Genomic DNA, 26,245 nt, shown 5'->3' on the forward strand with positions numbered 1-26,245 from the left:
GCACTATCATGAAAAATGATCTTTAACGTCTAAGTGTGACCTTGACCTTTGAGCTACGGACCTGCGTCTTGAGCGCGATACGTCGTCTTACTGTGGTACACATTCATGCCAAGTTATTTGAAAATCCATCCATGGATGACAACGATATGGACCGGACACGAATGCACTATCATGAAAAATGACCTTTAACGTCTAAGTGTGACCTTGACCTTTGAGCTACGGACCTGGGTCTTGCGCGCGACACGTCGTCTTACTGTGGTACACATTCATGCCAAGTTATTTGAAAATCCATCCATGGATGACAAAGATATGGACCGGACACGAAAACTGCTGACAGACCGACAGACTATAGTTCAAAAACTATATGCCTCCCTTCGGGGGCATAAAAATATGATTTTTTGGTTAAAACTAGCGTTGCACTTCATTCACTAGTCTGGCTACAGACTAGATAATCTTTTATTTTTAGAAAAAATAATTCTGTAAAAAATTCTGACTTCAGTCCTATGGTTTGAAAAGACAAGGGACATAATTATACAAAATTTAAATAGCCTCAGGAGTTATCTCCTTTGAACAAAACATACGGTCTGAACACAGACTATTCATTCACCACTGACTATAAACATGTTTCCTTAAAAACTGTTGCCTGTAAAATACGTAAATGCTTCAAGTTACGTAAACATACGTATGAACATTGGCTTTGTAGACTTTTTATTGATTTGGAACCACAGAGTTTCTCTGGCATCAGTCGTTAATGACGTCAAAGCTTCGTTGACGAAGTGACGGCAAGTCCAGTTGCTCTCCAAGTAGTATTGTCGGCAAATATGTCTGTAGATGCGCGTTTAAGGCATAGTGGAGATTCATTGATAAATAAAACAAGAGGTCCAAATGGGCCTTAGTCGCTCACCTGAAGAGGACATTATCATCTAACCCTAAAAGGGGCCAAACACCCCAAACTGAACAAATTTATGAGAGGACCTAATATAGATGCCACAGACCAGGTTTGATGAAGATCCACTGAGTTCACGATAAGTAGTCATTAAAATGTATTTTCACTTTTAGCCCTAGCAACTCCTAAAAGGGGCCAACTGCCCCCATTTAAACAAATTTGTGAGAGGACCTTATAATGATCCTACAAACCAAGTCTAATGAAAATCCATTTAGCCATTCATCAGAAGAAGTTGTTTAAAGGTATTTCTAGTTTTAGCTCTAGCAGCCCCTAAAAGAGGCCAGGTGTCCCCAATTGAAACATTTTGATAAAGGGCCTTATAATAATGCTACAAATCAAGTTTGATGAAGATCCTTCAAACAGTTCATGAGAAGAAGTCTTTTGAAGGCATTTACATTTTTGTTCTAGTGGCCCCTAAAAGGGGGACCGGCTGCCCCCACTTGTACAAATTTGGGAGAGGATCTTGTAATGATGCTACAGACCAAGTTTTATGAAGATCCATCAAGCGGTTCATGAGGAGAAGTCTTTTAAAGTCATTTCCTTTTTCAGTTCTAGTGGCCCTGAAAGGGGCCAGGTGTCCCCAATTGAAAACAATTTGGTAAAGGTCATTGTAATAATGCTACAAATCAAGTTTGATGAAGATCCCTCAAGCGGTTAATGAGAAGAAGTCTTTTGAAGGCATTTACATTGTTGCTCTAGTGGCCCCTAAAAGGGGGACAGACTGCCCCCCCCCTCCCCATTTGAACAAATTGGGAGAGAACCTTATAATTATGCCACAAACCAACTTTGATGAAGACCCTTCTAGCGGTTCATGAGAAGAGGTCGTTCAAAGGTATTTCTAATTTTGGCTCAAGCGGCCCCTACAAGGGGCCAAGTGCCCCCATTTGAATAAAATTAGGAGAGAACCTTATAATGATGCTACAGATTAAATTTTATGAAGTTCCATTAAGTGGTTCATGAGAAGAAGTATTTTAAAGGCATTTAGATATTTAGTTCTAGTGGCCCCTAAAAGGGGCCAAGTGCCCCCATTTGAACAAATTTGGGAGAGAAGACCTTATAATGATGCTATATATCAAATTTAATGAAGATCAAGTAAGTGGTTTCTTTTTTTAGTTCTGGTGGCCCCTAACAGGGGCCAACTCCCTCCAGTTGAATAAAATTAGGAGAGGACTATATAATGATGCTACAGACCAACTTTGATGAAGATCCTTTTAGCGGATCATGAGAAGAAGTCGTTTAAAGGTACATGTATTTCTAATTTTTGGCTCTAGCGGCCCTAAAAGGGGCCAAGTGCCCCCATTTTAACAAACTTGAGAGAGGACCTTATAATAATGCTACAGACCAAGTTTTATAAGCATCCTTCAAGCAGTTCATGAGATGAAGTCGTTTAAAGGTATTTCTAATTTTGGTTCTAGTGGCCCCTAAAAGGGACCAAGTGCCCCCATTTGAACAAAATTGGGAGAGGACCTTATAATAATGCTACAGATCAAGTTTGATGAAAATCCTTCAAGCGGTTCACAGCGACAGTCAAAAGTTATCACGTTGTTCTGAAACGTCCTATTATTTAGACTAGACCTTATAATGATGCTACAGACCAAGTTTGATGAAGATCCATCAAGCTGTTCATAAGAAGTTTTTTAAAAATTTCTTTTCTATTTTTATCTCTAGCGGCCCCTTTTAAGGGGCCAAAGTGAACCTTTGAACAAACTTGATAGAGGGCCATGTCAGGATGCTTCTGACCAAGTTTGGTGTAATTCTGACCAGAAGTTTCATAGGAGAAGATGTTTAAGTGAAAATGTGGACGCCGGACGACGGACCATCCACCTATACTGATAGCTCACCCTGAACCTTCGGTTCAGATGAGCTAATAAAAATTCTAACACGATCCGATTCATTTTCCTATTAAACAAAGAAGGCAGAAAACAGTGAATTATTATACAACAAATCACTGTGGTCATGGCGTCAAACGGCATAGCGGCGCGCTGGAAAAGAAACCGATTAAAAACGGGCAAATATTTAATGAATGTCGTCAAGGATGTACTTAAAAATCCTTGATTACATGTTAGAATCGAAATAATATATCTCATTTAGTGATTTGCTCTTGAATAAATCATTGTTTGTCGTTCAGATGCGTATTATTATATCACTCGGGCTGCGCCCTCGTGATATAATTTCTTCGCATCTGAACTCCAAACAATGATTTATTCAACGACAAATCACTGGATGAGATATATTATTTCTTAAGCAGATGTCCAAGTGCAGTATGTTATTGGTTCTGAGTACAAAATCTTATGGTACACCAGAAGTTTTTTCAATGGCTGTTGAATTGTTACTAGTTTACTAATACATAAAATATTAATCCACGTGTAAACCGTGTTCTAAATGAGAGATGTGATCTGAAACATTTTTTTTTTGGTGGGGTGTGTGGGGGGTGGGGGGGGATTAGTGTGTTGTTTTCAGTGTAATGATTTTGCTTACATGCTTTTGTAGACCTTTTTAGAGGGCACCTTTAATGGAAATTGGTCGGTAGTAGTTTCTATCTCACGTTACATTTTGTGAAATGGGATTAATTAGCCTTCTTGGAAAGTGATGGGAACATAAGATAATTTTGAAATGCTTTGAATAAAAATGTAGGTTACTGGTTGCACTAATTTGTAAATTCTAGACAAGTGTGTTTCACGACTTTTCAAAAAAATGGATTGAACTTGTAAATTGAGAAATTCAGGCTTAGTTTGAATTTGTTGAAATTTTGAATTCAGTTGACAGGACTAGATGGCTTAGGTCTGCACTCCAAGATAAAGAAAGTAACAATTTGTGGGAACTTTACTATAACCTTTTAATTTTGTCTAAGTACCTGCTTTCATGAAACGAGTAATCATACACTTCACATGCATCCGCGTACTATTATCATGACGGCAACTTTTCACATTCATCTTCACTTACCCATGCAAATATAATAAACAGCATACTTTCATTATTTTACTCATTATTTTATCACATAGCTATAATCATGTTCATTATTTAATCATTTAAAAATTCAGACATTGATTCAAAATGCTTTCATTATTTTACTCATAATATTTCATCACATAGCTATATGTTCATTATTTAGGAATCATTTAAAAATTCCGACATTGATTCAAAAATAATCTTCGTATTGACTTTCTTTTATACTTTCATTACAAATTATTTCAGTACAAATTACCACGTGGAGAAATTATAATATACAAAATCTAATACATTAAAATATAACCATTGTAAATTTCACACGTTCTGAACAATACGGTAATTTGCTTGTCAAATCTATATCTTCATCTACTGTGTACTACCCAACAATCAATTCTGATTATAACTGGGAGGCGCTTGTCTGGGACAGACTGTTAAAAGATGAGCAAGCTTATTACACGGTGCAAAGTTAAAAAGAACTACAATTACTAAGATTAAAAACATATATATAAATTAGAAGGTTACAGTTGCCAGCCTCTAGAATGGCATTGCGTATGAGATTGTGGAATCAAGTAGTTCAGGTTCCTTGTAGGTGTGATGTGGTTATGGTCAACTGCAATAAGACTGTACTTTATTTTAAAAAATATGAGGGAATTTTTAATGCGGCGTTGTTAAAGGGATTGCCAGTTGAGATCTGTAAGCATTTGGGGAACACTGCTTGTTTGACCATAGTTGGCACATACGTATCGAGCTGCACATCATTGTACTAGTTCAATTTTGTACGTGAGGGATTTTTGCCAACGGTGCCATATAGAGGAACAGTATTCAAGCTGTGGGCGGACATATTTGTTGTAAGCTGTTTCTTTTACTTTTCTGTTGTTTGTTTTGACATTTCTTTTGATGAATCTAAGTGAGTTATTTGCTTTCGATGTGATATTATCAACGTGTTTTGATCAACTGAGATCTTTACTTAGTGTAACGCCCAAGTATTTAGCAGCTTCTGTAGTTTTTAGTGCTATATTATGGAGTGTATAACTAGATGTTCAAGTAATCTTCAAAACCTCACACTTATCCAGATTAAACTTCATTGAACAGTCCTTTTCTCAGGTTTCTAGGGATGGAAATCATTTTGTAGGGATTGAGAATCAAGAAACGATTTAACCGTCAGATAGACAATAGTGTCATCTGCAGAAAGTCGTGACTTACTTTTGATGGACACTGGGAGGTCATTTATGTAGGCTAGGAAGAGACAGTGGCCAATGACTGATTCTTATGGAACCCCAGAAAGAACAGGAATAAAATCTGGAAAGTAGATTAAGGAAGTTCATTTGAGGCGAAGCCATCCACAACTACTCTTTAGGAACGGTCCTTGAGAAATGACTGATCCACTGGGATGCTAATGGGTGTACTCCCAGGGAATCGAGCTTATGAATCAATTTATGGTGGTCAACCTTGTCAAAGGCTTTACTGAAGTCCATGACGATGACGTCAGCCTGTTGGCCATTCTCAAGATTGTCAAATACCTCTTGTGTGAAACTTATAAGTTGTGTTTCACAGCTATGCTTTGACCTGAAGCCATGTTGATACTTGATAAGGAGAACATTTCTGTCAATGTGAAACAGACATGACATTTGAGACAAGAATATGTTCCATTAACTTAGAGGCATGTTAGGGATATGAGCCTATAGCTACTACCCTTGGATTTTGGACCTTTCTTGTAAACTGGTGCAATGACTGCTCTCTTCCAAATAAATAAGATTGCCTCTTAAAGCTATTAAAACTTCTAAAACATTAAAATGTATCTGTAAATTTAACACGTTTCTAAAATATCTTATGGCAACATTATGCAATAATTAAGAAATAATGTATAGAAAAACAAACGTGTTTTATCGTTATTTACACATGAAAAGAGGTTATACGTCCGCGAAATAATTTCACAAGGGCATGGCAAAACTTATACGCGTACGTATTGTAACTTATGTGGTCACAGAAACACTGTCCTACTCATTTTGCGCATGGTAAAATAGATATTTAGAGAAATTCTTCGAAACATCAAAGCAAGTGGACCAGCCTAAATGTTCAGGATGAAGCTTTGATTGTGTAACAAGTTTGTATTTATTCACAAATAAATGATGTGTCCTTATTGTTACTGAAACTGGTCCTTCACCAAACATCCCCTTTTCTTTTTCTATGGCAGCGATACAGTTCTTTACGGGAATAGAAGTCTCTGAAAATCTGATATGCTAGAAAATGTCGAAAAAGGTTATAAAGTAGGTGGATTTCATACCCAATAAAGAATATCCGGATTTAGCGGTGTTCAGCCTAAACCGGGATTGAACAACAACATCCCTGAAGAAATGTAAACAATTTTCGCTTCAGTTTACGGTTTAAATTAAAAGAAATGAACTTGTAAATCATTTATAAGAAGTAGAATGCATTACATTTATTTGTAATTTATAAAGAAATTTATTGCGGCATGTTACTGCAACAATGCATTCTTACAAACATTCGGATGAAAAATATTCGGATAATGTCCGGGTCTTTGAACAAAATATAACTTTGGACAGTCCTCTAAATCACAGAAACTTTGTCGAAATGTTTGTCTCTATGAAGTCTTTATTAAGTGTATAGGTTAGACACCACCAATTGTTTTCCCATAGACTTACTGCTCATGAACAGACTCGATCAAACCGAGTCTGCAATTTTCACTGTTTGCCTTGTTTTCGGTGCTTCCGAGGGATCTACTTTTCAGATTTTATTTACTTCATAACAGCGGGTGTTAAGTGCTGAGTGGCGGCCGTAAAAAGTTGCCTTGACTTCATCTCAGTGTTGTTATATTTTCTGGTCCTTCGGGATCATTGATTTCAACTCATTTAGATTTGAAGATTGAGTACTGCTTAAGCCGGTGCTAGGGGGCGTGGGCAGTGTTGCATTTTCCATTACTGCTGATGAACAGACTCAATCAAACCGAGTCTGCAATTTTCACTGTTTGCCTTGTTTTCGGTGCTTCCGAGTGATCTACTTTTCAGATTCTATTTACATTGTAACATTATAGCGTGTACGGCCTTCCATACATTGAAACATGTATGCTGTGTTCTCGTAATTCCATGGCTCTTAATTGCCAAAATTGCGCATGTGCGTTTGATGTTAGGTATTGACATGTTGTTTTTTAACCAAAAGTAGCTGCAACCTTTCAATATAACCATGCTAAGTCGAAAAATCAACAAGATATGACAGAAAATGAAAAATCTCACCACATGTATGTTGACCTACATTTGTCTGGATCAGCTGACAGCTTCGCGTTGAATCCGTGGCTCTGATTGGCTAACTGATGGTCGCTATGGTGAAGGGTACCTTGACAAATTTCACTGCTCGGTATTTAGTTAGGGGACTGCTTAATGTGTTGCTACAATTTTGTCAAAATTGGTTTGCATGTTTGTATTTTAATAAAAGTTTTTGTATGCCACCCTCTTTTTCCTTAGCACTGAAAAGTTTTTTTTCACATTTCCGTATGTTTAAGTAAATAAGCTGTACTAACCTGTTTATTAAGCATTTTTGGATGCCCACAAATCTTTGTTTACTTTTCTGAGAAACTTGCATGAACTTCGGACATGCGTGGCAGCGGCACAATCATAATTTTGAGAGCCATGGAATGAACGACAAACCACGGAATATGAAGAATTAGGTATATCCAGTTTTCTCATATTCTCGGGGGCTTAAGGGTTGTTTTTATTCCCAGTAACAGATTAACCATTTCATAAACAGGTTTTGGGTGTTATTTTGAAGAAAATTCACTTGTCTTTCAGATGGAGCCATAAAATATTACAGAAATTATCACATTTAATTATTTTGTTACTGCATTTGATACCACCCTCACCCGCAGAAATGGACCAAGAGTTTCTCATATTCTCGTGGATTTAGATTTGACTTTTCATCACAAATAAGTTGTAGAATTTAAAACATTAAAATAACCATTGTGTAATAAAAAGACATATTCTGTAGTAAATACATCAAGAAATATGACATTTAATTGCATAATCAATAATTTATGGCAAATTTGCTAACACCACCAGAAAAAAATAAGGATTTTTTTTTAAAATTGAGTAAAATGCTGATAGTTTCATCAGTATGCGTTCAAATCACTTAAAATTTTCAGTGTGTCAGTTTTGTATCATTCCTGTCTAGAAAATAACAAAATTAACATTAAATTATTTGACAACTTTAGGCAAAATACGAGAATATGAGAAACCCTGAAAATACGAGAAACAGGGATGTATCTAATTACAAGTTTTTCAAGAACTATCTTAGTTCTACTAAAATATCGGACGAAAAACATATGAATAGTGATACTTTTGCCAAAATTTTCGTGTGAATGAGATGACCCCCTGTTTACATCATTGACATAGCGGAAGAAATTCGTTTGATAAAACTTTTTTTCAATACACATAAAACCTAGCAAATTTTGTCAAAATGTATAATAAATTCTGTAAATGCAGTGAAAAAATATTAGTTTTGAAAAAATAATCACTTCCTGGGTTTGTTTACATGACCGACCAATCAGAACGCACAGACGTTACCTTATTCCCAGGTATACACTTACCTCATTCCCAGCAAGTTCCCTGTACTTTTTTGAATTGGTGGTCTCTGACCTGTAACGATACCCGTGTTAAAATTCTAGGTCATATAATTTTGATTTTGAAAATTTGATAAAAGAAAGATAATTTTCTACATTTGAAATAAATTTGCACATTCTAGAAAGAGTTTTAATTACTCTTTCAATGATTTTCATTGCTTAAGCTAATTTGAGTCTTTCGATCGAAAGACATTTTGTCTCTCGAACGAGAGACAATGTTTAGATCGAGAGAATGTCTCTCAATCCAGGGGAAGTCTCCGACCTGTTTTCTCGTAGTGGCTAGGGGTCTGGTAACCGGATCTCTAGACCTGAAGTCTAGAAGTCCAAAAATTAATATACATGTACTGTATTACCAGTATGTAAAAGTTATGATTAGTTGTCATAAAGTTGCTGTTATTGCATTTTTAGCTCGACTATTCGAAGAATAAGTAGAGCTATCCTACTCACCACGGCGTCGGCGTCGGCGTCACACCCTGGTTAAGTTTTTCGTACCAGTCCACATTTTGACAAAGTCTTTTGAGATAAAGCTTTGAAACTTTCAACACTTGTTTACCAGCACCATGTCCAGTTATAGGCAAGAGTACATAACTCTGTCAAGCATTTTGACTGAATTATGGCCCCTTTTGACTTAGAAATCTTGGTTAAGTTTTTCGTACCAGTTCATATTTTGACAAAGTCTTTTGAGATAAAGCTTTGAAACTTTCAACATTTGTTTACCATCACCATGTCCAGTTGTAGGCAAGAGTACACAACTCCATCACGCATTTTGGCTGAATTATGGCCCCTTTTGACTTAGAAATCTTGGTTAAGTTTTTCGTACCAGTTTATATTTTGTGTAAAGTGTTTGACATATAGCTTTGAAACTTTTATAACTTGTTCAGTGTAATAGTCTCTATCAATAGGTAAGAGTACATAACTCTGTCATCTTCTTTGGCTGAATTATGGCCCTTTTTAGCTCATCTGATTTTTTGAAAAAAAATGATGAGTTATTGTCATCACTTGAGCGGTTGTCGGCGTCGGCGTCGGCGTCTGCGTCGGCGTTGCCTGGTTAAGTTTTATGTTTAGGTCAGCTTTTCTCCTAAACTATCAAAGCTATTGCTTTGAAACTTGGAATACTTGTTCACCATTATAAGCTGACCCTGTATAGCAAGAAACATAACTCCATCTTGCTTTTTGCAAGATTTATGGCCCCTTTTGGACTTAGAAAATATCAGATTTCTTGGTTAAGTTTTATGTTTAGGTCAACTTTTCTCCTAAACTATCAAAGCTATTGCTTTGAAACTTGGAATACTTGTTCACCATCATAAGCTGACCCTGTACATCAAGAAACATAACTCCATCTTGCTTTTTGCAAGATTTATTGCCCCTTTTGGCCTTAGAAAATCAGTTTTCTTGGTTAAGTTTTATGTTTAGGTCAGCTTTAATCCTAAACTATCAAAGCTATTGCTTTAAAACTTGCAACACTTGTTCACCATCATAAGTTGACCCTGTACAGCAAGAAACATAACTCCGTCCTGCTTTTTGCAAGATTTATGGCCCCTTTTGGACTTAGAAAATATCAGATTTCTTGGTTAAGTTTTATGTTTAGGTCAACTTTTTCTCTTAAACTATCAAAGATATTGCTTTGAAACTTGCAACACTTGTTCACCATCATAAGCTGACCCTGTACAGCAAGCAACATAACTCCATCCTGCTTTTTGCAATAATTATTGCCCCTTTTGGACTTAGAAAATCATTTTCTTGGTTGAGTATTATGTTTAAGTCAACTTTTCTCATAAACTATCAAAGCTATTGCTTTAAAACTTGCAACAGTTTTTCACCATCATAAGTGGACACTGTACATCAAGAAACATAACTCTATCCTGCTTTTTGCAAGAATGATGGCCCTTTTTAGACTTAGAAAATCATGGGTAGGACAATATTTCTATTACACAAAAAAAATCAGATGAGCGTCAGCACCCGCAAGGCGGTGCTCTTGTTGAACTTGGAAATTGGTTCTGTTTTGTATATGTCCATGTTTTGTCAAGACTATTTGACATATGGCTTTTAAACTTTTAAACACTTGTTTATCATTATGATTTCCATCTGTAGGCAAGAGTACATAACTCTGACAACTATTTTGGCTGAATTATGGCCCTTTTTGGACTTTGAAATTTGTTCAGTTTTTCTTACAAGTCAGCGTTTTGTCAAAACTATTTGAACTGTGGCTTTGAAACTTTTAACACTAGTTTATCAACATGATTTCCATCTGTAGGCAAGAGTACATAACTCTGTCAACTATTTTTACTGAATTATGGCCCTTTTTGGACTTAGAAATTAGTTACATTTTTCATACAAGTCCATATTTTGCCTGACATATAACTTAACACATTTGCCATCATGGTCACACATTGCCATTTAGTGCAAGACTAATCGAAATCCACAAATACAGGAACATTTTTTTGTTTAATCCATTTTTTTCTTTTGTCTGAAAATCTATGGAAATATTTTGACCCCATTCTCCAATCAATTCTTCGAATAGTCGAGCGCGCTGTCATCAGACAGCTCTTGTTTATAATATTTATACCCCTACAAACTCCGGGGTGGGGGCGAGTAGAGCAGGTGACACAGTTATCGACAGTTTAACCTAAATATAATTACAGAAGTACATTCTTTGTTTACTTGTAATATCTGCCCTTATATGTAAAGCGGTTTTTAGCTTGTCTGTCACATAGTGACAGGGTGAGCTTTTGTGATCACCCTTCGTCCGTCCGTCAATAATTTCTTGTAAACACGATAGAGACCACATTTTGCAATTGATTTTAATCAGACTTGTACATAACTTGTATAATATGGGCATAATATCTCAGTTCCTTAAGAAAACTGGGCAGATCCCATCATGTGTTCCAGAGTTATGGCCCCTTAAGTTAAAAGGCCAAAATTGGCTATTTTGGCTTGTGAACACAATAGAGACCACATTTTGTAATTGATTTTAATCAAACTTGAACACAACTTGTATTGACATAATATCTGTTCTTTTTGAAAACTGACCAGGTCCCATCATGGGTTCCAGAGTTACGGCCCTTAAAAGGGCCAAATTTTGCTATTTTGGCTTTTGCAGCCATATAGAGACTTCATTTATGGTTTTATTTCATACAAACTTGCAAAATATCTCAACAATAGATCTTGGATTCCATGATGAATCCATCAGATGCAATCATAGGTTACAAAGTTACAACTCCTGATTGACCCCTGAAAGAGCCAAAATTTATTAATTTTTACCTTTTAAATGTAACAGACTGAAAATACTTCAGACCTGACCGGGAATCGAACCTGGGACCTCTCACACCTAAGGCGGACACTACCACATCGCTATAAAAGCTAGCTCAATAGCAAGGAAGTATAAGTGCACCCTTATGCTCTACCCTACTACATACACCCCCTCCATTTTAGAATATGCCCTTGAATTCCATGAGTTGGAACCTCTGTGGGAAGCTCCAAGGTGTCCATTCATATCTACTCGTGAGTTATTTACGTTAGGCGCCAAATTTAACAGACTTAAAATACTTTAGGCAGAGCTCCAGATAAGCTTTTGGTGCAATTGGGTATTTACCCATCTCTTTTTGTCTGAATTGGGTATTGGAGATTTGAACTGGGTAAAAATAATATCATTACCCAGCCTTTTTAGAAGTAATGGGGTATTTGCTAAAACCGATTGGGTATTTCACCAATCTCGCACAAACAACTGAGTATTTTTTGCTTACAGTATACACGGTATATATCATTAGCCTGGATTGATTAACTGCATAAAAGTACATGTTTAATACAAAAATGTATTTAAAATTGTAATGAAAAGTGATTAATTAAAACAGTATTGTCTTGTTTTTACATGCCTGTGATCAATGTAAACACGTGTGTTTTCATTCATAGTACCAAAGATATTTTTTCTCTATTCTTTAATGTATTCTGAAATTCTTTTGTTCCATACTGTTGTTTTCTTTTTCACTTTGAATGAAGGTGGACATCAATTCGTTCACCGCAGTATGCATTCTCCCATAAGATGTCATCCAGTATCGGTGACACTACATCGTCACAAAGAGATAACAGTCAGTGTTGAACAGCAAAAATATCTGACTAATTTGTTTGTTTTTGCTGCAACAATGTTTTTTTTTGCCCTCTTTTACATTTATCAGTGTAAAGAAAATTGTTTACAAAGCATCCAAATAACACTGATCAACCGATTGAATGGTCCTGTGATTTTTCCGATATATTGCAACCTGTTTCTATTTCGGCCCTTTCAGCCATGTAGAGGTTTCATTTATACTTTGATTTGAAACAGACTTGCATAGAATGTTTGTCTTGATGCTCTCTAGGCCAAGTTCGAAACTGAGTCATGGGGGGTCAAAAACTAGGTCCCCAGGTTAAATGTTAACACTCCAGAGGCCACATTTATGAACATTATCTTCATGAAACTTGGTCAGAATGTTTATCTTGAGGATTCCTAGGCCAAGTTTGCAACTGCCTACTGCCAGACTTTCGCTTGTGGCGGTGAACAGTATTGAAATTCACCGAGATTTTGATTGACAAGGGGCAGGACTTCTGAACTCGATACGCATCAAAGAAAACTTCTCCATTTTCGTGGGTAGAAACCCGGAACCTCGGGTCTATCAACAGACAGGCTTTTCGTCTTGTTGTTTCATGTCGACGGAACCGGGAACGTTTGTTACTATGCGCGACGAGGTCGCATACAACTAAATTATCACTTTAATCAATAAAGATATGAGAACTTGAATTTCAGCCCATAAAAAAATTGCGGTCGGTGGTAAAAACTTACGGTCTGTCGGTTACAGGAAATAGACATTTTTTTTTTAGGCCTTAAATACTGATAAATATAGTTTATAACAAAACCAGTGATAGACCCTGCAATTGAAATTTAACCAGTGTAAATTTGATTTTGTGTTTTATTGAAAAAAAAATATTCTGAAGTTTCTCTGAATAAATACACCTGCTTAAAAAATTAATTGTGACTGATTATTTCACTGAAGACTAAATTTTCAACATACTACAATGAAATCTCACATGCACCAGCATAAAACATCTGGAGCAGTTTATCAAGTAGTATTATCTTTCACCAGCAGTGGTCAGCATTTAGTTATGGCCAATTCATGCTGAGAATATAACAGTACTTAGGAGATAGCAGAGAGCACAAAATTGTACTCTATTCTGGCAAAATTCCTAAGACTGAACTGGGTCATGTGGAATCAAAAACTAGGTCACCCGGTCAAATCAAATGAAAAACTTATTAACACCCTAGAGGCCACATTTATGACCCTATCTTCATGCAACTTGGTCAGAATGTTTATCTTGATGATTCCTAGGCCAAGTTTGCAACTTGGTCATGTGGGGTCAAAAATTATGTCACCTGCTCAAACCAAAGGAAAAGCTTGTTAACACTCTAGAGGCCATATTTATGACCCTATCTTTATGAAACTTGGTCAGAATGTTTATCTTGATGATTCCAAGTTTAACAGATGAGCGATATAGGGTCCTGACCCTCTTCAGTCTTGTTGATTGGACTTTCCAAAAGGTATTTCCCAGTTACTGTGATAATTATGTCCATGTTATGACAATAAAAAAATCAATCTTCTTTTTTGACATACAGTTATCGACAGCTATGTATGACCATTTGATTTTCTAGAAATTTGATGCAGTGTTTTATAAATAAATGTATTGACGTTCAACTTATCCTCATAAAACTATTTACTTAATCAAAAATTGTGCAGAGGACATGCTAGCTAGCCTCTCTTTTGAATCACATGGTTACAACGACAACATTATACAAATTAAAATTGGCCACTGGTTGTATAATTGTTATCGGATCGTTGAGGGTATTAAACAGAAATAATATCAGTGTAGAGTCTAAATGGTATTTTTCCATAAGTGAATTAGGTCACCCGTCTGGAAATGAAAAATTATCAAGCATGACGTTTTCATTTCCTTGAAAACTTGCAAAAGAAAATATAGCTTTCGTCCATTCAGATGAATTTGTCTATGTACCGATTTTACCATTAAGTCTACGTAACGGATCAGCATTTTTTTCTCCGTGGGTGTCAAGAATGATGGTGGTCTTGGTTGTGTTGGCTCTTCTGGTACCCGGCCTGCCAGTTTACCTGTAAAGTTGTGTGGGGCGCACCATACAGTTTTGCTGCCTTTGCTTTGGCCAAGCCATCACGCAATATTTCAATGGCAGCTCTCATTTTTGAGGGAGAATATTTCAGCCTCTTGTTATGTTGAGATGACATCTAAAATCACGGATAAAATGGTTTGTAAGCATTTAAATGCTACAGATTAACCATTTTCCTTTACTCAGTTTAAATAAGAAAAGACTTTAAGAGGTTGATGACTAAAATACCCACTTTGTAACATTTTCAAATATTATTAGGGACCATGTTGATAACTGTAGACATCACTGAAATTCGGAGACAGTTATCGGCACACCCCAGTATGACACCGGCAATGAATGCCTGTAATATTTAGTGGTATGCAACCTACAAATATACGTCATATGGTCAAATAAACATAAGTAACACACCAAAACTACAGGACAGCGGTGCTCTTACCGCATGACGTAAGCACTTCTATTTTTAGAAACAGCAACAAACAATGGCTGACGAAATTGTCTCTGGTCAGTCAAAAATATGGCACACAGCTTTCAAAAACAACGAAACAAACACATAAAATATATTTCTGATACATTGTGATATTGTACGGTTTCCATGGCGTTATTTCACTTAAAAATCAGTTAAGATCTACAGAACTGTCGATAACTGTAGACTGTCGATAATACATGCACCTGCTCTATATAGGAGTGAGCTTGTTGGTCAGTCTGTTGGTTTTCATGGTGTCCGGACAATAACTCATGAAATTTCTGGTAGTCACTATTATTTATCTACTCAATCAGTAAAATGAATTCAACAATTGATGAGCTATTGAACACAATCCATGTCTTAAAGAAAACATAAAGTTTATTATTTTAATTCATCAGTCCCGAGAAAAACAAGAATTTGATAAAAGCTTCCGATTACAGTGTACTGGTTGGGAACCATTTTCCGGACACATTTTCATATTTCGGCTCCATTATTCCCTAAAAAAATATTTGACATAAATGAAGCCCATACTGCACAAACTTCAGCTCCTTCCACATCCGATGCTGTAATCAGCATCGCGTTATGATGTAAAATGTGGGTTCCATAGGGCCTCAAATGGGGTCACTAAAATAAGTTATTTTTCCCGTCAGGTAAACCAGTATCCGGACAAATATTTTGACGGTGTTTTGTTGTTAATTTGATATCAAAATAAGTAATTAAACTATTTCTACACATTTCTTTATCATTCATCTCTTCAAAATTGCACATGAAACATAACCCGCCGTTCAATATCAGCTACGAACGCAAACCAAGGTTGACTATAAAAAGCTCTAATTTTGTCTTATACGAATTCTTGATAATTCCAATAGATATAGAATAAAATTAGTGCAAAAATCAACAGCCCTGCATCTTACGTAACTTTTAGCGTGAAATTAAAAGTAGAACATGTTATCAGCTGACAATCATTATGTAGTTTGCTTATTTCTTCCCCACTTGATACCTCGGTATGTGTGAACTACTGCGCATGCGCAATGCTATCTTCATGCCCCATTAAGACAGAAAGTTGTTTTGTAAACGCAGGTGAGTTATCAAAAATCCAAACATTATACAGCCTTATAAAATATTAGTTTGTTATAGACATGAAGAACAAACATCTAAATGATGTAGATGAAACAATTACATGAATAACAACGAAATAAAGCGGATATTACATGTGTCCGGAAACTGGTCCTGTCCGGAAATTGGTTCCCAACCAGTACAAATTGCAATTTATTATTTATCGTATTGCAATCATATTTTTCACAGGTCTAGAGAACTGCTTACTGGAACCCTAGCTGCTGCCTTTTTCATATTCCTGGGGGTTTTGCCTTAAAATTGTCAAATGATATAAAGTTTGTTTTTTTTCTAGGCAGCTATGAGAGAGAACTGACGCACTGAAAATTTCAAGTGTATGCATGCAAATGGATGAAAATATTTTCATTGTACTGAATTGTTATTGTTATTTCATCATCTATGGCATTTTACTGATGCCTATAAACTTCCTGTGCTATATGAACTAATGCCCGACATTCAAAAAAAATCTTATTGTTTTCTGGTTGGGTATGCAAAATTGCCATAAATTATTCGTTATGCTATTAAATGTCACATTTCTTGATGCATTTACTACAGAATATATCTCTTTTAGATACTTTATATTTGCATTGATTTTCTGTTAAAAAGATCAGCTATCAAAAGAATAGGTAGATATGATGAGTGTTTATATTGATGTTTGGACCAAAGTAAGTTTAATTATTTGGTGAAATGCAGTTGAGGGTTGCCATGTCCCTTAAGCTTTTGTTTTCATCTACAATTCAGAGATAATATTTTCATTACATCTTTACTGGAACATTACTATATAATTCATAAATGAGAAAACATCTCACATGTCCAATCATTTTTGATATTTCCATTTTAGTTTGGTGTGTCTTCTATGTGGATTATAGGCAATGAGGATGTTGTCTAGAATGAGAGGATTGTACCTTATACCATCAGGTAACTGCTCTTTTCTGATGACTGCATCTGGATTTTAGCTCTGCCAGTCTTGTACAATGTTTTCAGTAGTCTTATAGCAGGTATTTGGTGATATTACCTTCCAGAAATTTTCCAAAAATGAAAAAAAATTGTTGATTTTTGCTTGCCTGCTTGCGGAAAGCGAATACATAGTCATCCAAATGGCTGTTCCATGTATGTGCATTAGTTAGTGCATGCTTGTTCATTATTTTTTGTCCAGACAATAATTTTAACATGCGTGGAGCAATCTTGTTTGTATTTGGCATGAATGTTTACCTTAATGAGATGGAGTGTCATGTGCAAACCATAGGTTCCTATCTCAGAGGTCAAGTTCACACTTGGAGGTCAAATGTCATTTCTGATCTTGTCTGGACCATAACTTTGACATGCGTAAAGGAATCTTGTTTGTATATGTAGACATAGTACTGGAGATCAATCAACGACACAAATAATAATCATTCCCTGCATTAACCTGTACACCTGTATGACACCAGTTAATAGGAAGAATGAAGTAACTGTATGGTTAAAAACTTAGTGATAAGTCATTATGTCTCTCACACCAGTGTGGTGGGAGACATATTGAATTACTTCTGTCTATGCGTGTGTCTGTCTGTCACAAATCTTGTCCGCACTCTTTAAGTCGAACATTTTTCATCCGATCTTCACCAAACAAAATGGGTTTTCCAATAAGTCCTCGGCCAAGTTCGATAACTAGCAAAATCGGTCCAGGCACTTCAGGATTATGGCCCTTGAATTACAGAAAATACTGATGCCAATGATACAGGACTTGGTGCATGGTTGACTCAGATACAATGTACATAATGGAGAAGAAATGCCAAACTAGATGATTAGGCGGTTGTGGGAGAAATGCGCTTTTCTCAAAAGCTGCTCTAATTTCATTGTAATTTCAAATTTCATGGTAAATGCTTTCTTGTTATCCCCCGCCGATGAAATCGGGAGGGGGGTATTGAAATGGCGTTGTCAGTCCGTCCGTCCGTCCGTCCGTCCGTCCGCAGCCATTTCTCAGTAACTACTTGGTAGAATTTCATGAAACTTGAAATAAACATGAACCAACATACTGCGATGATGCCCGTCAAGTTTTTTTTTTGATTGGTCAATTTCCCTCAGAGTTATTGCCCTTGATTTAATAAAAAATGTCCGTCTGCAGCTATTTCTCAGTAACTAACAGGTAGAATTTCATCAAATTTGAAGTAGACATGAACCAAGATACTGTGCTGATGCCCGTCAAGTTTTTTTTTTGATAGGTCAATTTCCGTCAGAGTTATTGCCCTTGATTTAATGAAAAATGTCCGTCTGCAGCCATTTCTCAGTAACTAGCAGGTAGAATTTCATCAAACTTGAAACAGACATGAACCAAGATACTGCGACGATGCCCTTCAAGGTTTTTTTCGATTGGTCAATTTTCCATATAGTTATTGCCCTTTAATTGTTTAAAAATCCACAGATCTGTACATAACAAACCAACCAATTGGAAGAATTTCATTAAACTTCTTTCATTCTTTTCCATGAACATTTATTATAAACATGTGATGTTGTGTACCTACACCTGGTCACCACCTTACCTTGGTCCCCCCCCCCCCCCCCCATTTTTTTTTTTTTTTTTTCATTTTTCATTTTCTATCAGTATTTATAATCAACATGTAAACTGTTGTGTCCTCACCCCCCCAAGCCCCACCCAAACAAACCATTCATTTTCTTTTAATTTGGTTTTGACTAATGAAATTATTTGCTTCTTGGTAACATTCTTAACTTTTTGCTGGATATATTTTTTTGCCGTTCCTCAACTCTGACCCTTTCGGCGGGGGATTCCAATTCATCGAATTTGCTTGTTTTTATATAATAATGATGTGTGATATGGTAGAAATAACATTATATCTAAATTTCAGCTTAAGTAGCGGATCTGAATTTATTTTATTGGACTTACAACATTTTCCGATGTGACATTGTCATACAAAAATCATGTATTTGACATTTTTTTTTTGCATTGAGTTAAGTTCTATCTACAATAATCCAGTTATAATTGGGGATTAAATATTGATCAATGACTTGATAGGTAGGACTATCTGCAAGAGCAATCTTAGACAGCATGCATCAAAATGATCAAATTAAGACTTATGTATTATATTCCATCTTAAATGTTATATTTAAACAACCAAAGTTAATTTTTAGCTCGACTATACTAAGTATGGAGAGCTATCCTACTCAACCCAGTGTCGCCGTCCTCACCGTCCGCACCTTGGTTAAAGTTTTGATGCACTTTCTCTTCGTCTCTGTAATTACTTGATGGATTTGTTTCAAACTTAAGATAGTTATTCCTTACTCTCGCACTAATACTTCATGAATTATCCCACCTTTTTACTTAGAATTTCAGGTTAAAGTTTTGATGCACTTTCACTGTATCTCAGTTATTACTAAATGGATTTGATTTAAACTGAAAGTAGTTGTTCCACATCATCTCCCACATCATATGACACAAGGTCCATAACTCTGGTACCAATATTTCATGAATTACTCCCCCTTTTTACTTAGAATTTCAGGTTAAAGTTTTTATACACTTTCACTCTATCTCAGTTATTACTAAATGGATTTGATTCAAACTTAAAATATTTGTTCAACTTTATCAGCCACATCATATGACACAAGGTCCATAACTCTGGTACCTATATTTCATGAATTATGCCCCCTTTTACTTAGAATTTAAGGTTAATTTTGATGCATTTTCACTATATCTCAGTTATTATTGAATGGATTTTATTCATAGTGAAGTAATTGTTCCATATCATCACCTACATCATATGACAAAAGGTGCATCCCTCTTGCACCAATTACACTTATTTAATGTTTTGATACACTTTATCTTTATCTCTCTTATTACTTAATACTTTTGACAGAGACTTGAGCTATTGTCCAATATCTTCATCCACATTGGAGTCATTAAACACTCCAGTGACTGCTCCAGCTTCCTCAGATGTGCCTATTGTCACTATCCAGCATCAAAATAGTCGAGTGCGCTGTCTCCTGTGACAGCTCTTGTTTAATTGCTTTTCATGATTTAAAATTTTAGATACTATCTCTAGTATATGGCATGAATGTTAACCTACATGAGACAGAGTGTTGCAAACGCTAGGTACTTATCTCAAAGGCCAATGTCACACTAAGGGGTCAAAGGTCATTTTAGAGCTTGTCCAGGCCATAACTTTTGACAAGTATGGCGCAGTCTTTTATTATTTGTCATGAATATTCACCTTCATGAGACCGAGTGTCATGTGCAAACCCCAGATCCCTATCTCAAAGGTCAAGGTCACACTTATGGGTCAAAGGTCATTATAGAGCTTGTCCGTGCCACAGCTTTGACATGCATTGAACAATCTTACTTTTATTTGGCATAAATGTTTGCCTCAGTGAGACATGGTGTCTCGTTCAAACCCTAGGCCCCTACCTCAAAGGTCAGTGTCACACTTAGAAGTTAAAGGTGATATAAGATCTTAGGCCGTAAATTTGACATGCATTAATCAGTCTTTTATTTATTTGCTAGATCCCTTTTTTTGTGGACTTATAATTTTTCTTATAATTACTTCCCTTTGTTGTTACTACAAATAGCTTATTTTGTACCTTTTTAGCTCACCTGAGCACAAAGTGCTCAATGGTGAGCTTTTGTGATTGCCCTGTGTCCAGCGTCCGTCGTTGTCCGGCGTCAGTCGTCCGTCGTTGTCAACAATTTAACTGTTAACACTCTAGAGGTCACAATTTTAGCCCAATCTTAATGGAACTTGGTCAGAATGTTACCCTCAATAAAATCTTGGACGAGTTTGATATTGGGTCATCTGGGATCAAAAACTAGGTCACTAGGTCAAATCAAAGGAAAAACTTGTTAACACTCTGGAGTTCACAATTTTAGCCCAATCTAAATGAAACTTGGTCAGAATGTTACCCTCAACAAAATCTTGGACGAGTTAGATATTGGGTTATCTTGGATCAAAAACTAGGTCACTAGGTCAAATCAAAATAAAAGCTTGTTAACACTCTGGAGGTCACAATTTTGGCCCAATCTTAATGAAACTTGGTCAGAATGTTACCCTCAGTAAAACCTTGGATGAGTTAACTATTGCGTTATCTGGGATCAAAAACTAGGTCACAAGGTCAAATCAAATTAAAAGCTTGTTAACACTGTAGAGGCCACATTTATGACTGTATCTTCATGAAACTTAGTCAGAATGTTAATCTTGATGATCTCAAGGTACTTTTTGAATCTGGGTCATGTAGGGTCAAAAACTAGGTCACCAGGTCAAATCAAAGGCAAAGCTAGTTTACACTGTAGAGGCCACATTTATGACCGTATCTAAATGAAACTTGGTTAAAATGTTAATATTGATGATCTATAGGTCAAGTTCAAATCTGGGTCAGGTGGGGTCAAAAACTAGTTCACTAGGTCAAATCAAAGGAAAAGCTTGTTAACACTCTAGAGGCCACATTTATGACTGTATCTTCATGAAACTTAGTCAGAATGCTAAACTTGATGATCTTTAGGTCAAGTTTGAAACTGGGTCATGTCAGGTCAAAAACTAGGTCACCAGGTCAAATCATAGGAAAAGCTAGTTAACACTTTAGAGGCCACATTTATGACCGTATCTTAATGAAACTTGGTCAGAATGTTAATCTTGATGATCTATAGGTCAAATTCAAATCTGGGTTAGGTGGGGTCAAAAACTAGGTCACTAGGTCAAATCAAAGGAAAAGCTTGTTAACACTGTAGAGGCCACATTTATGACTGTATCTCCATGAAACTTGGTCAGGATGTTAAACTTTATGATCTTTAGGTCAAGTTCGAATCTGGGTCGTGTGGGTCAAAAACTAGGTCACGGGGTGAAATCAAAGGAAAAGCTAGTTAACACTTTAGAGGCCACATTTATGACCACTTTAGAGGCCACATTGATGACCATATCTTAATGAAACTTGGTCAGAATGTTAATCTTTATGATCTTTAGGTCAGTAGGTCAGGTGAGCGATACAGGGCCTTCATGGCCCTCTTGTTTATTATTAGCCGTATGGAAAAACTGAGACAACCTCACTGTGGTACAACATGGATGGTTTTTCAAATTTTAGGTGTAGTTTGACATATCTGTACCTGGTAAGGATTTTTATTTGGAATTTTTTTTTGTTCACTTATAATTTGTTTAGAATTACTTCCCTTTGTTTTTCCTATAAATAGCTTATATTGTAACTTTTTTATTTTTGGTCATTCAGAAAAACTTACACCACTTTTCTGTTGTACAACATGGATGATACATAAAATGTTTAGGTGTATTTTGACCTAATCTACCTGTTTAAGATTTTTTTTGTGGATGATCGTTTCCACTAAATAACTTTAGTTTGGGTCAAGATATTGAAATGAAACTTTGAGTCATTCAGGTGTTGTGTCAACAAATTTATAATGGGCTTGACATTTTTGCCCTTTGGGCTTCAGCATTCTAGTTCTTTCTACAAGACATATTTAGTCTTTATTATAGTCTCACCTGTGTACATACAATACAGGTACATAAAATAATTCACATATTTAAAACATGGGTGTCATTAATGTATACTACACTATGTCTACCACTGACATGTATATGTAATTACATCCTTAAAACCAAGATGTTGTTGCTAATTGTTAATTAAAAAACTAATAAAACTTAAGACCTAAAATTACATTAAGGTAGTTCCGCACATTTGGATCAAAATTATTTCTACAATGTAGAATTTGATTAACACGTTTTTCAAAACTTCAGAAATACCTAAAAAATTTAGAAATAAAAAAAAGGGGGAAAAGGTTTTTTGGGGGGGCCTGATTTTTTGCTAGACTGATTTAAAATAACCTCACGCAATATTTCATAAGGGGAGTCATGGAAAATCATAACTTTCATAACTTTTTCGCGAACAAAATTTTTTTCTACAATGAAATTTTTTGATAAAACTTCTCACAGTTGAAAATAAATACGGGCCTAAATTTTGATGAAAAAAAAATGTATGGGCCTGTGCTTTTTTTTGAATTTTGACCTGATTAAATTAACCTTACATTTCACCAAATTTTTAAACATTTTTTTGAATTATTTAACTTGTATGTTTTAATATCAATTTTATTTTACAAATATAGCAACAGTCCTTTGTAAAAAATTTACTCACAGTTGCAATTAATTCATAAAATGATTTTCATTCCGTACCCGAATCCAGTCTTTATTCTGCTTTTTCCCGGGAAAAAGGGCTTTTACCCATCACTTCGGGTTTATCAAACGGAAAACTACCTAAAGCTCAACAAAAACAGACTCCCCCTAAGACACACGCTCAACTTTTTCAATGCATGACCTAAATTAGAGCCTTGCCATTAATGGGGCTAACTCCTAAAACAATCAACAAAAAATTTTTTGCTTTCTACATTTTGAAAAAAACGCTAGAAATGGTTAAGTTTTTTGGGTATTCTATAAAACTGTTATTTAAAAACAAAAGGATTGCTTTGGGGTACATGGAGGGAAGTTTTTTTGATAATTTGGCATTATCTTTTGATTTTAAAATGGTTTTTTTTCCCTTTTTTAATTTTATTTCCCCCCCTTTAATATAAATTTCTGAAGATACAATTTCCAAAAAAAAGTAGGGTTTTTTTTTATGTCTTGTGTAATTACCAACAAACATTTCCCGAAAAGAAATTAACTGGGTTTTGTTCAAGTCAAGCCCACTGTACAACAAACAGACCCTTCAAAAGGGAAATTAAATTTTTAAAAAATTACTTTACCAGAGTAACCAAAAAAAGTAAAAAAAAAAAATTATACTGGGGGGATTCGGATTCTGCTCCGTTTGCCTCTGAGACAAATTTGTCCGTGCTATTTTTCAGCAATTTTGCCAATTTCCATCAAACATGTAATTACATCAGCCCAACCTACTTGTCATGTGGAAGAGGGTTTTATTTAAATTTTTTTTAGCTCACATGTCCAAAGTGACAGTGTCAGCTTTGTGAGGCGCAGCGTCCGTCGTCCCGTCCGTGCTGCGTCCGTGCGTGTTCTCCGGCGTAAACTTTTGCTTGGACCACTCTAGAGGTCACTTTTTCACTGGGTCTTTATGAAAGTTTTCAGAAAGTTCATCTTTTTGATATCTAGGCAAATTTTGAAACTGGGTCCCAAAGCGGTCAAAAAATTGGTCAGTAGGCTAAAAATAAAAAACCTTGGACCTCTCTGGGCCCTATTTTTTCAATGATCTTCAGAAAAAATTAGTCAGAAGACACCTTAATGAAACTAGGTCAATTTGAAACTGGGTCCTGCAATCAAAAACAGTCAGTGGTCAAATAAAAAAAAAACCTTTGACCTTCCTAAGGGCCCTATTTTCATGGATCTTCAAAAATTGGTCAGAATGTTTTCTTGATGAATCTAGGCCCCTGTTTTAAAGTGGGGCATGTGCGGGCAAAAAATAGGGCAGTAGGGCTAAAAATAGAAAAACCTTGTGACCTCCCTAGAGGCCATATTTTTCAATGGATCTTCATGAAAATTGGTCAGAATGTTTCTCTTGATGATATCTAGGCCATGTTTAAAAGTGGGTCACGTGCCATCAAAAACTAGGTCAGTAGGTCTAAAAATAGAAAAACCTTGTGACCTCCCTAGAGGCCATATTTTTAGCTCGACTATTCTACTCACCCTGGCGTCGGCGTCGGCGTCACACCTTGGTTAAGTTTTTGCATGCAAGTACATGCAGCCATCAATTAAAGGCATATAGCTATGAAACTTATTTTTTCTTTTTCTAGGTCAGTTACCAACCTCTCTGGGTCAAGTCCCATAACTCTGACATGTATTTTGAGCAAATTATGCCCCCTTTTGGACTTAGAAAATTTTGGTTAAAGTTTTACATGCAAGTTACTATCTCCAAAACTAATGCAGATATTGATTTGAAACTTCACATGTGTCTTCGGGGTTACAAAACTAGTTGATAGCAGCAAGTCCCATAACTCTGACTTTCATTTTGGCCAAATTATGCCCCCTTTTGGACTTAGAAAATTCTGGTTAAAGTTTTGCGTGCAAGTACATTTAGCTATTACTAAAAGGCATATAGATTTGAAACTTACTTTTTCTTTTTCTAGATCAATTACCAACCTCACTGGGTCAAGATCCATAACTCTGACATGTTTTTTGAGCAAATTATGCCCCCTTTTAGACTTAGAAAATTTTGGTTAAAGTTTTACATGCAAGTTATTATTTCCAAAACTAATGCAGATATTGATTTGAAACTTCACATGTGTCTTCGGGGTTATAAAACTAGTTGATAGCAGCAAGTCCCATAACTCTGACCTTCATTTTGGCCAAATTATGCCCCCTTTTGGACTTGGCAAATTCTGGTTAAAGTTTTGCGTGCAAGTACATACATTTGTACAGCTATTTCTAAAAGGCATATAGATTTGAAACTTATTTTTTCTTTTTCTAGATCAATTACTAACCTCACTGGATCAAGTCCCATAACTCTGGCATGTATTTTGGGCATATTATGCCCCCTTTTGGACTTTGAAAACTCTGGTTAAAGTTTTACATGCAAGTTTCTATCTCCAAAACTAATGCAGATATTGAATTGAAACTCACATGTGCCTTCGGGGTTATAAAACTAGTTGATAGCAGCAAGTCCCATAACTGATATGCATTTTGGTCAAATTATTCCCCCTTTTGAACTTAAAACTCTTTTGATATCTAACCTTTTTGGGTAATATTTTCCTGCTTCTGGGACAATATTTCGAATAGTCGAGCTTGGCTGTCTTACGGACAGCTCTTGTTAAATGGATATTCATGAAAATTAGTCAGAATGTTTATCTTGATGATATCTAGGTCAAGTTCGAAACTGGGTCACGTGCTTTCAAAAACTAGGTCAGTAGGTCTAAAAATAGAAAAACTTTATGACCTCTCTAGAGGCCATATTTTTCAATGGATCTTCATGAAAATTAGTCAGAATGTTCACCTTGATGATATCTAGGTCAAGTTCGAAACTGGATCACGTGTGGTCTAAAACTAAGTCATTAGG

General features: G+C 35.9%; 1 protein-coding gene across 2 annotated transcripts in view; it reads left to right on the plus strand.

Moving 5' to 3' along the window:
• Positions 1-6,195: 6,195 nt before the first annotated feature.
• The window catches only part of LOC123525206 (uncharacterized), a 28,812-nt gene continuing 8,762 nt past the window's right edge, over positions 6,196-26,245 (plus strand). The window contains exons 1-2 of one of the 2 annotated variants that reach the window (XM_053538082.1): positions 6,196-6,251; positions 17,106-17,182. In XM_053538082.1, coding sequence (XP_053394057.1) covers positions 17,137-17,182 — 46 coding nt within the window. In that variant the 5' untranslated portion in view covers positions 6,196-6,251; positions 17,106-17,136. Of the gene's footprint in view, positions 6,252-7,558; positions 7,578-17,105; positions 17,183-26,245 lie in introns of those variants that run through there. The other variant, XM_053538080.1, reaches the window with a different exon arrangement.

The sequence above is a fragment of the Mercenaria mercenaria genome, chromosome 3, assembly GCF_021730395.1.
Source record: "Mercenaria mercenaria strain notata chromosome 3, MADL_Memer_1, whole genome shotgun sequence".
Taxonomy (NCBI): Eukaryota; Metazoa; Mollusca; class Bivalvia; order Venerida; family Veneridae; genus Mercenaria; species Mercenaria mercenaria.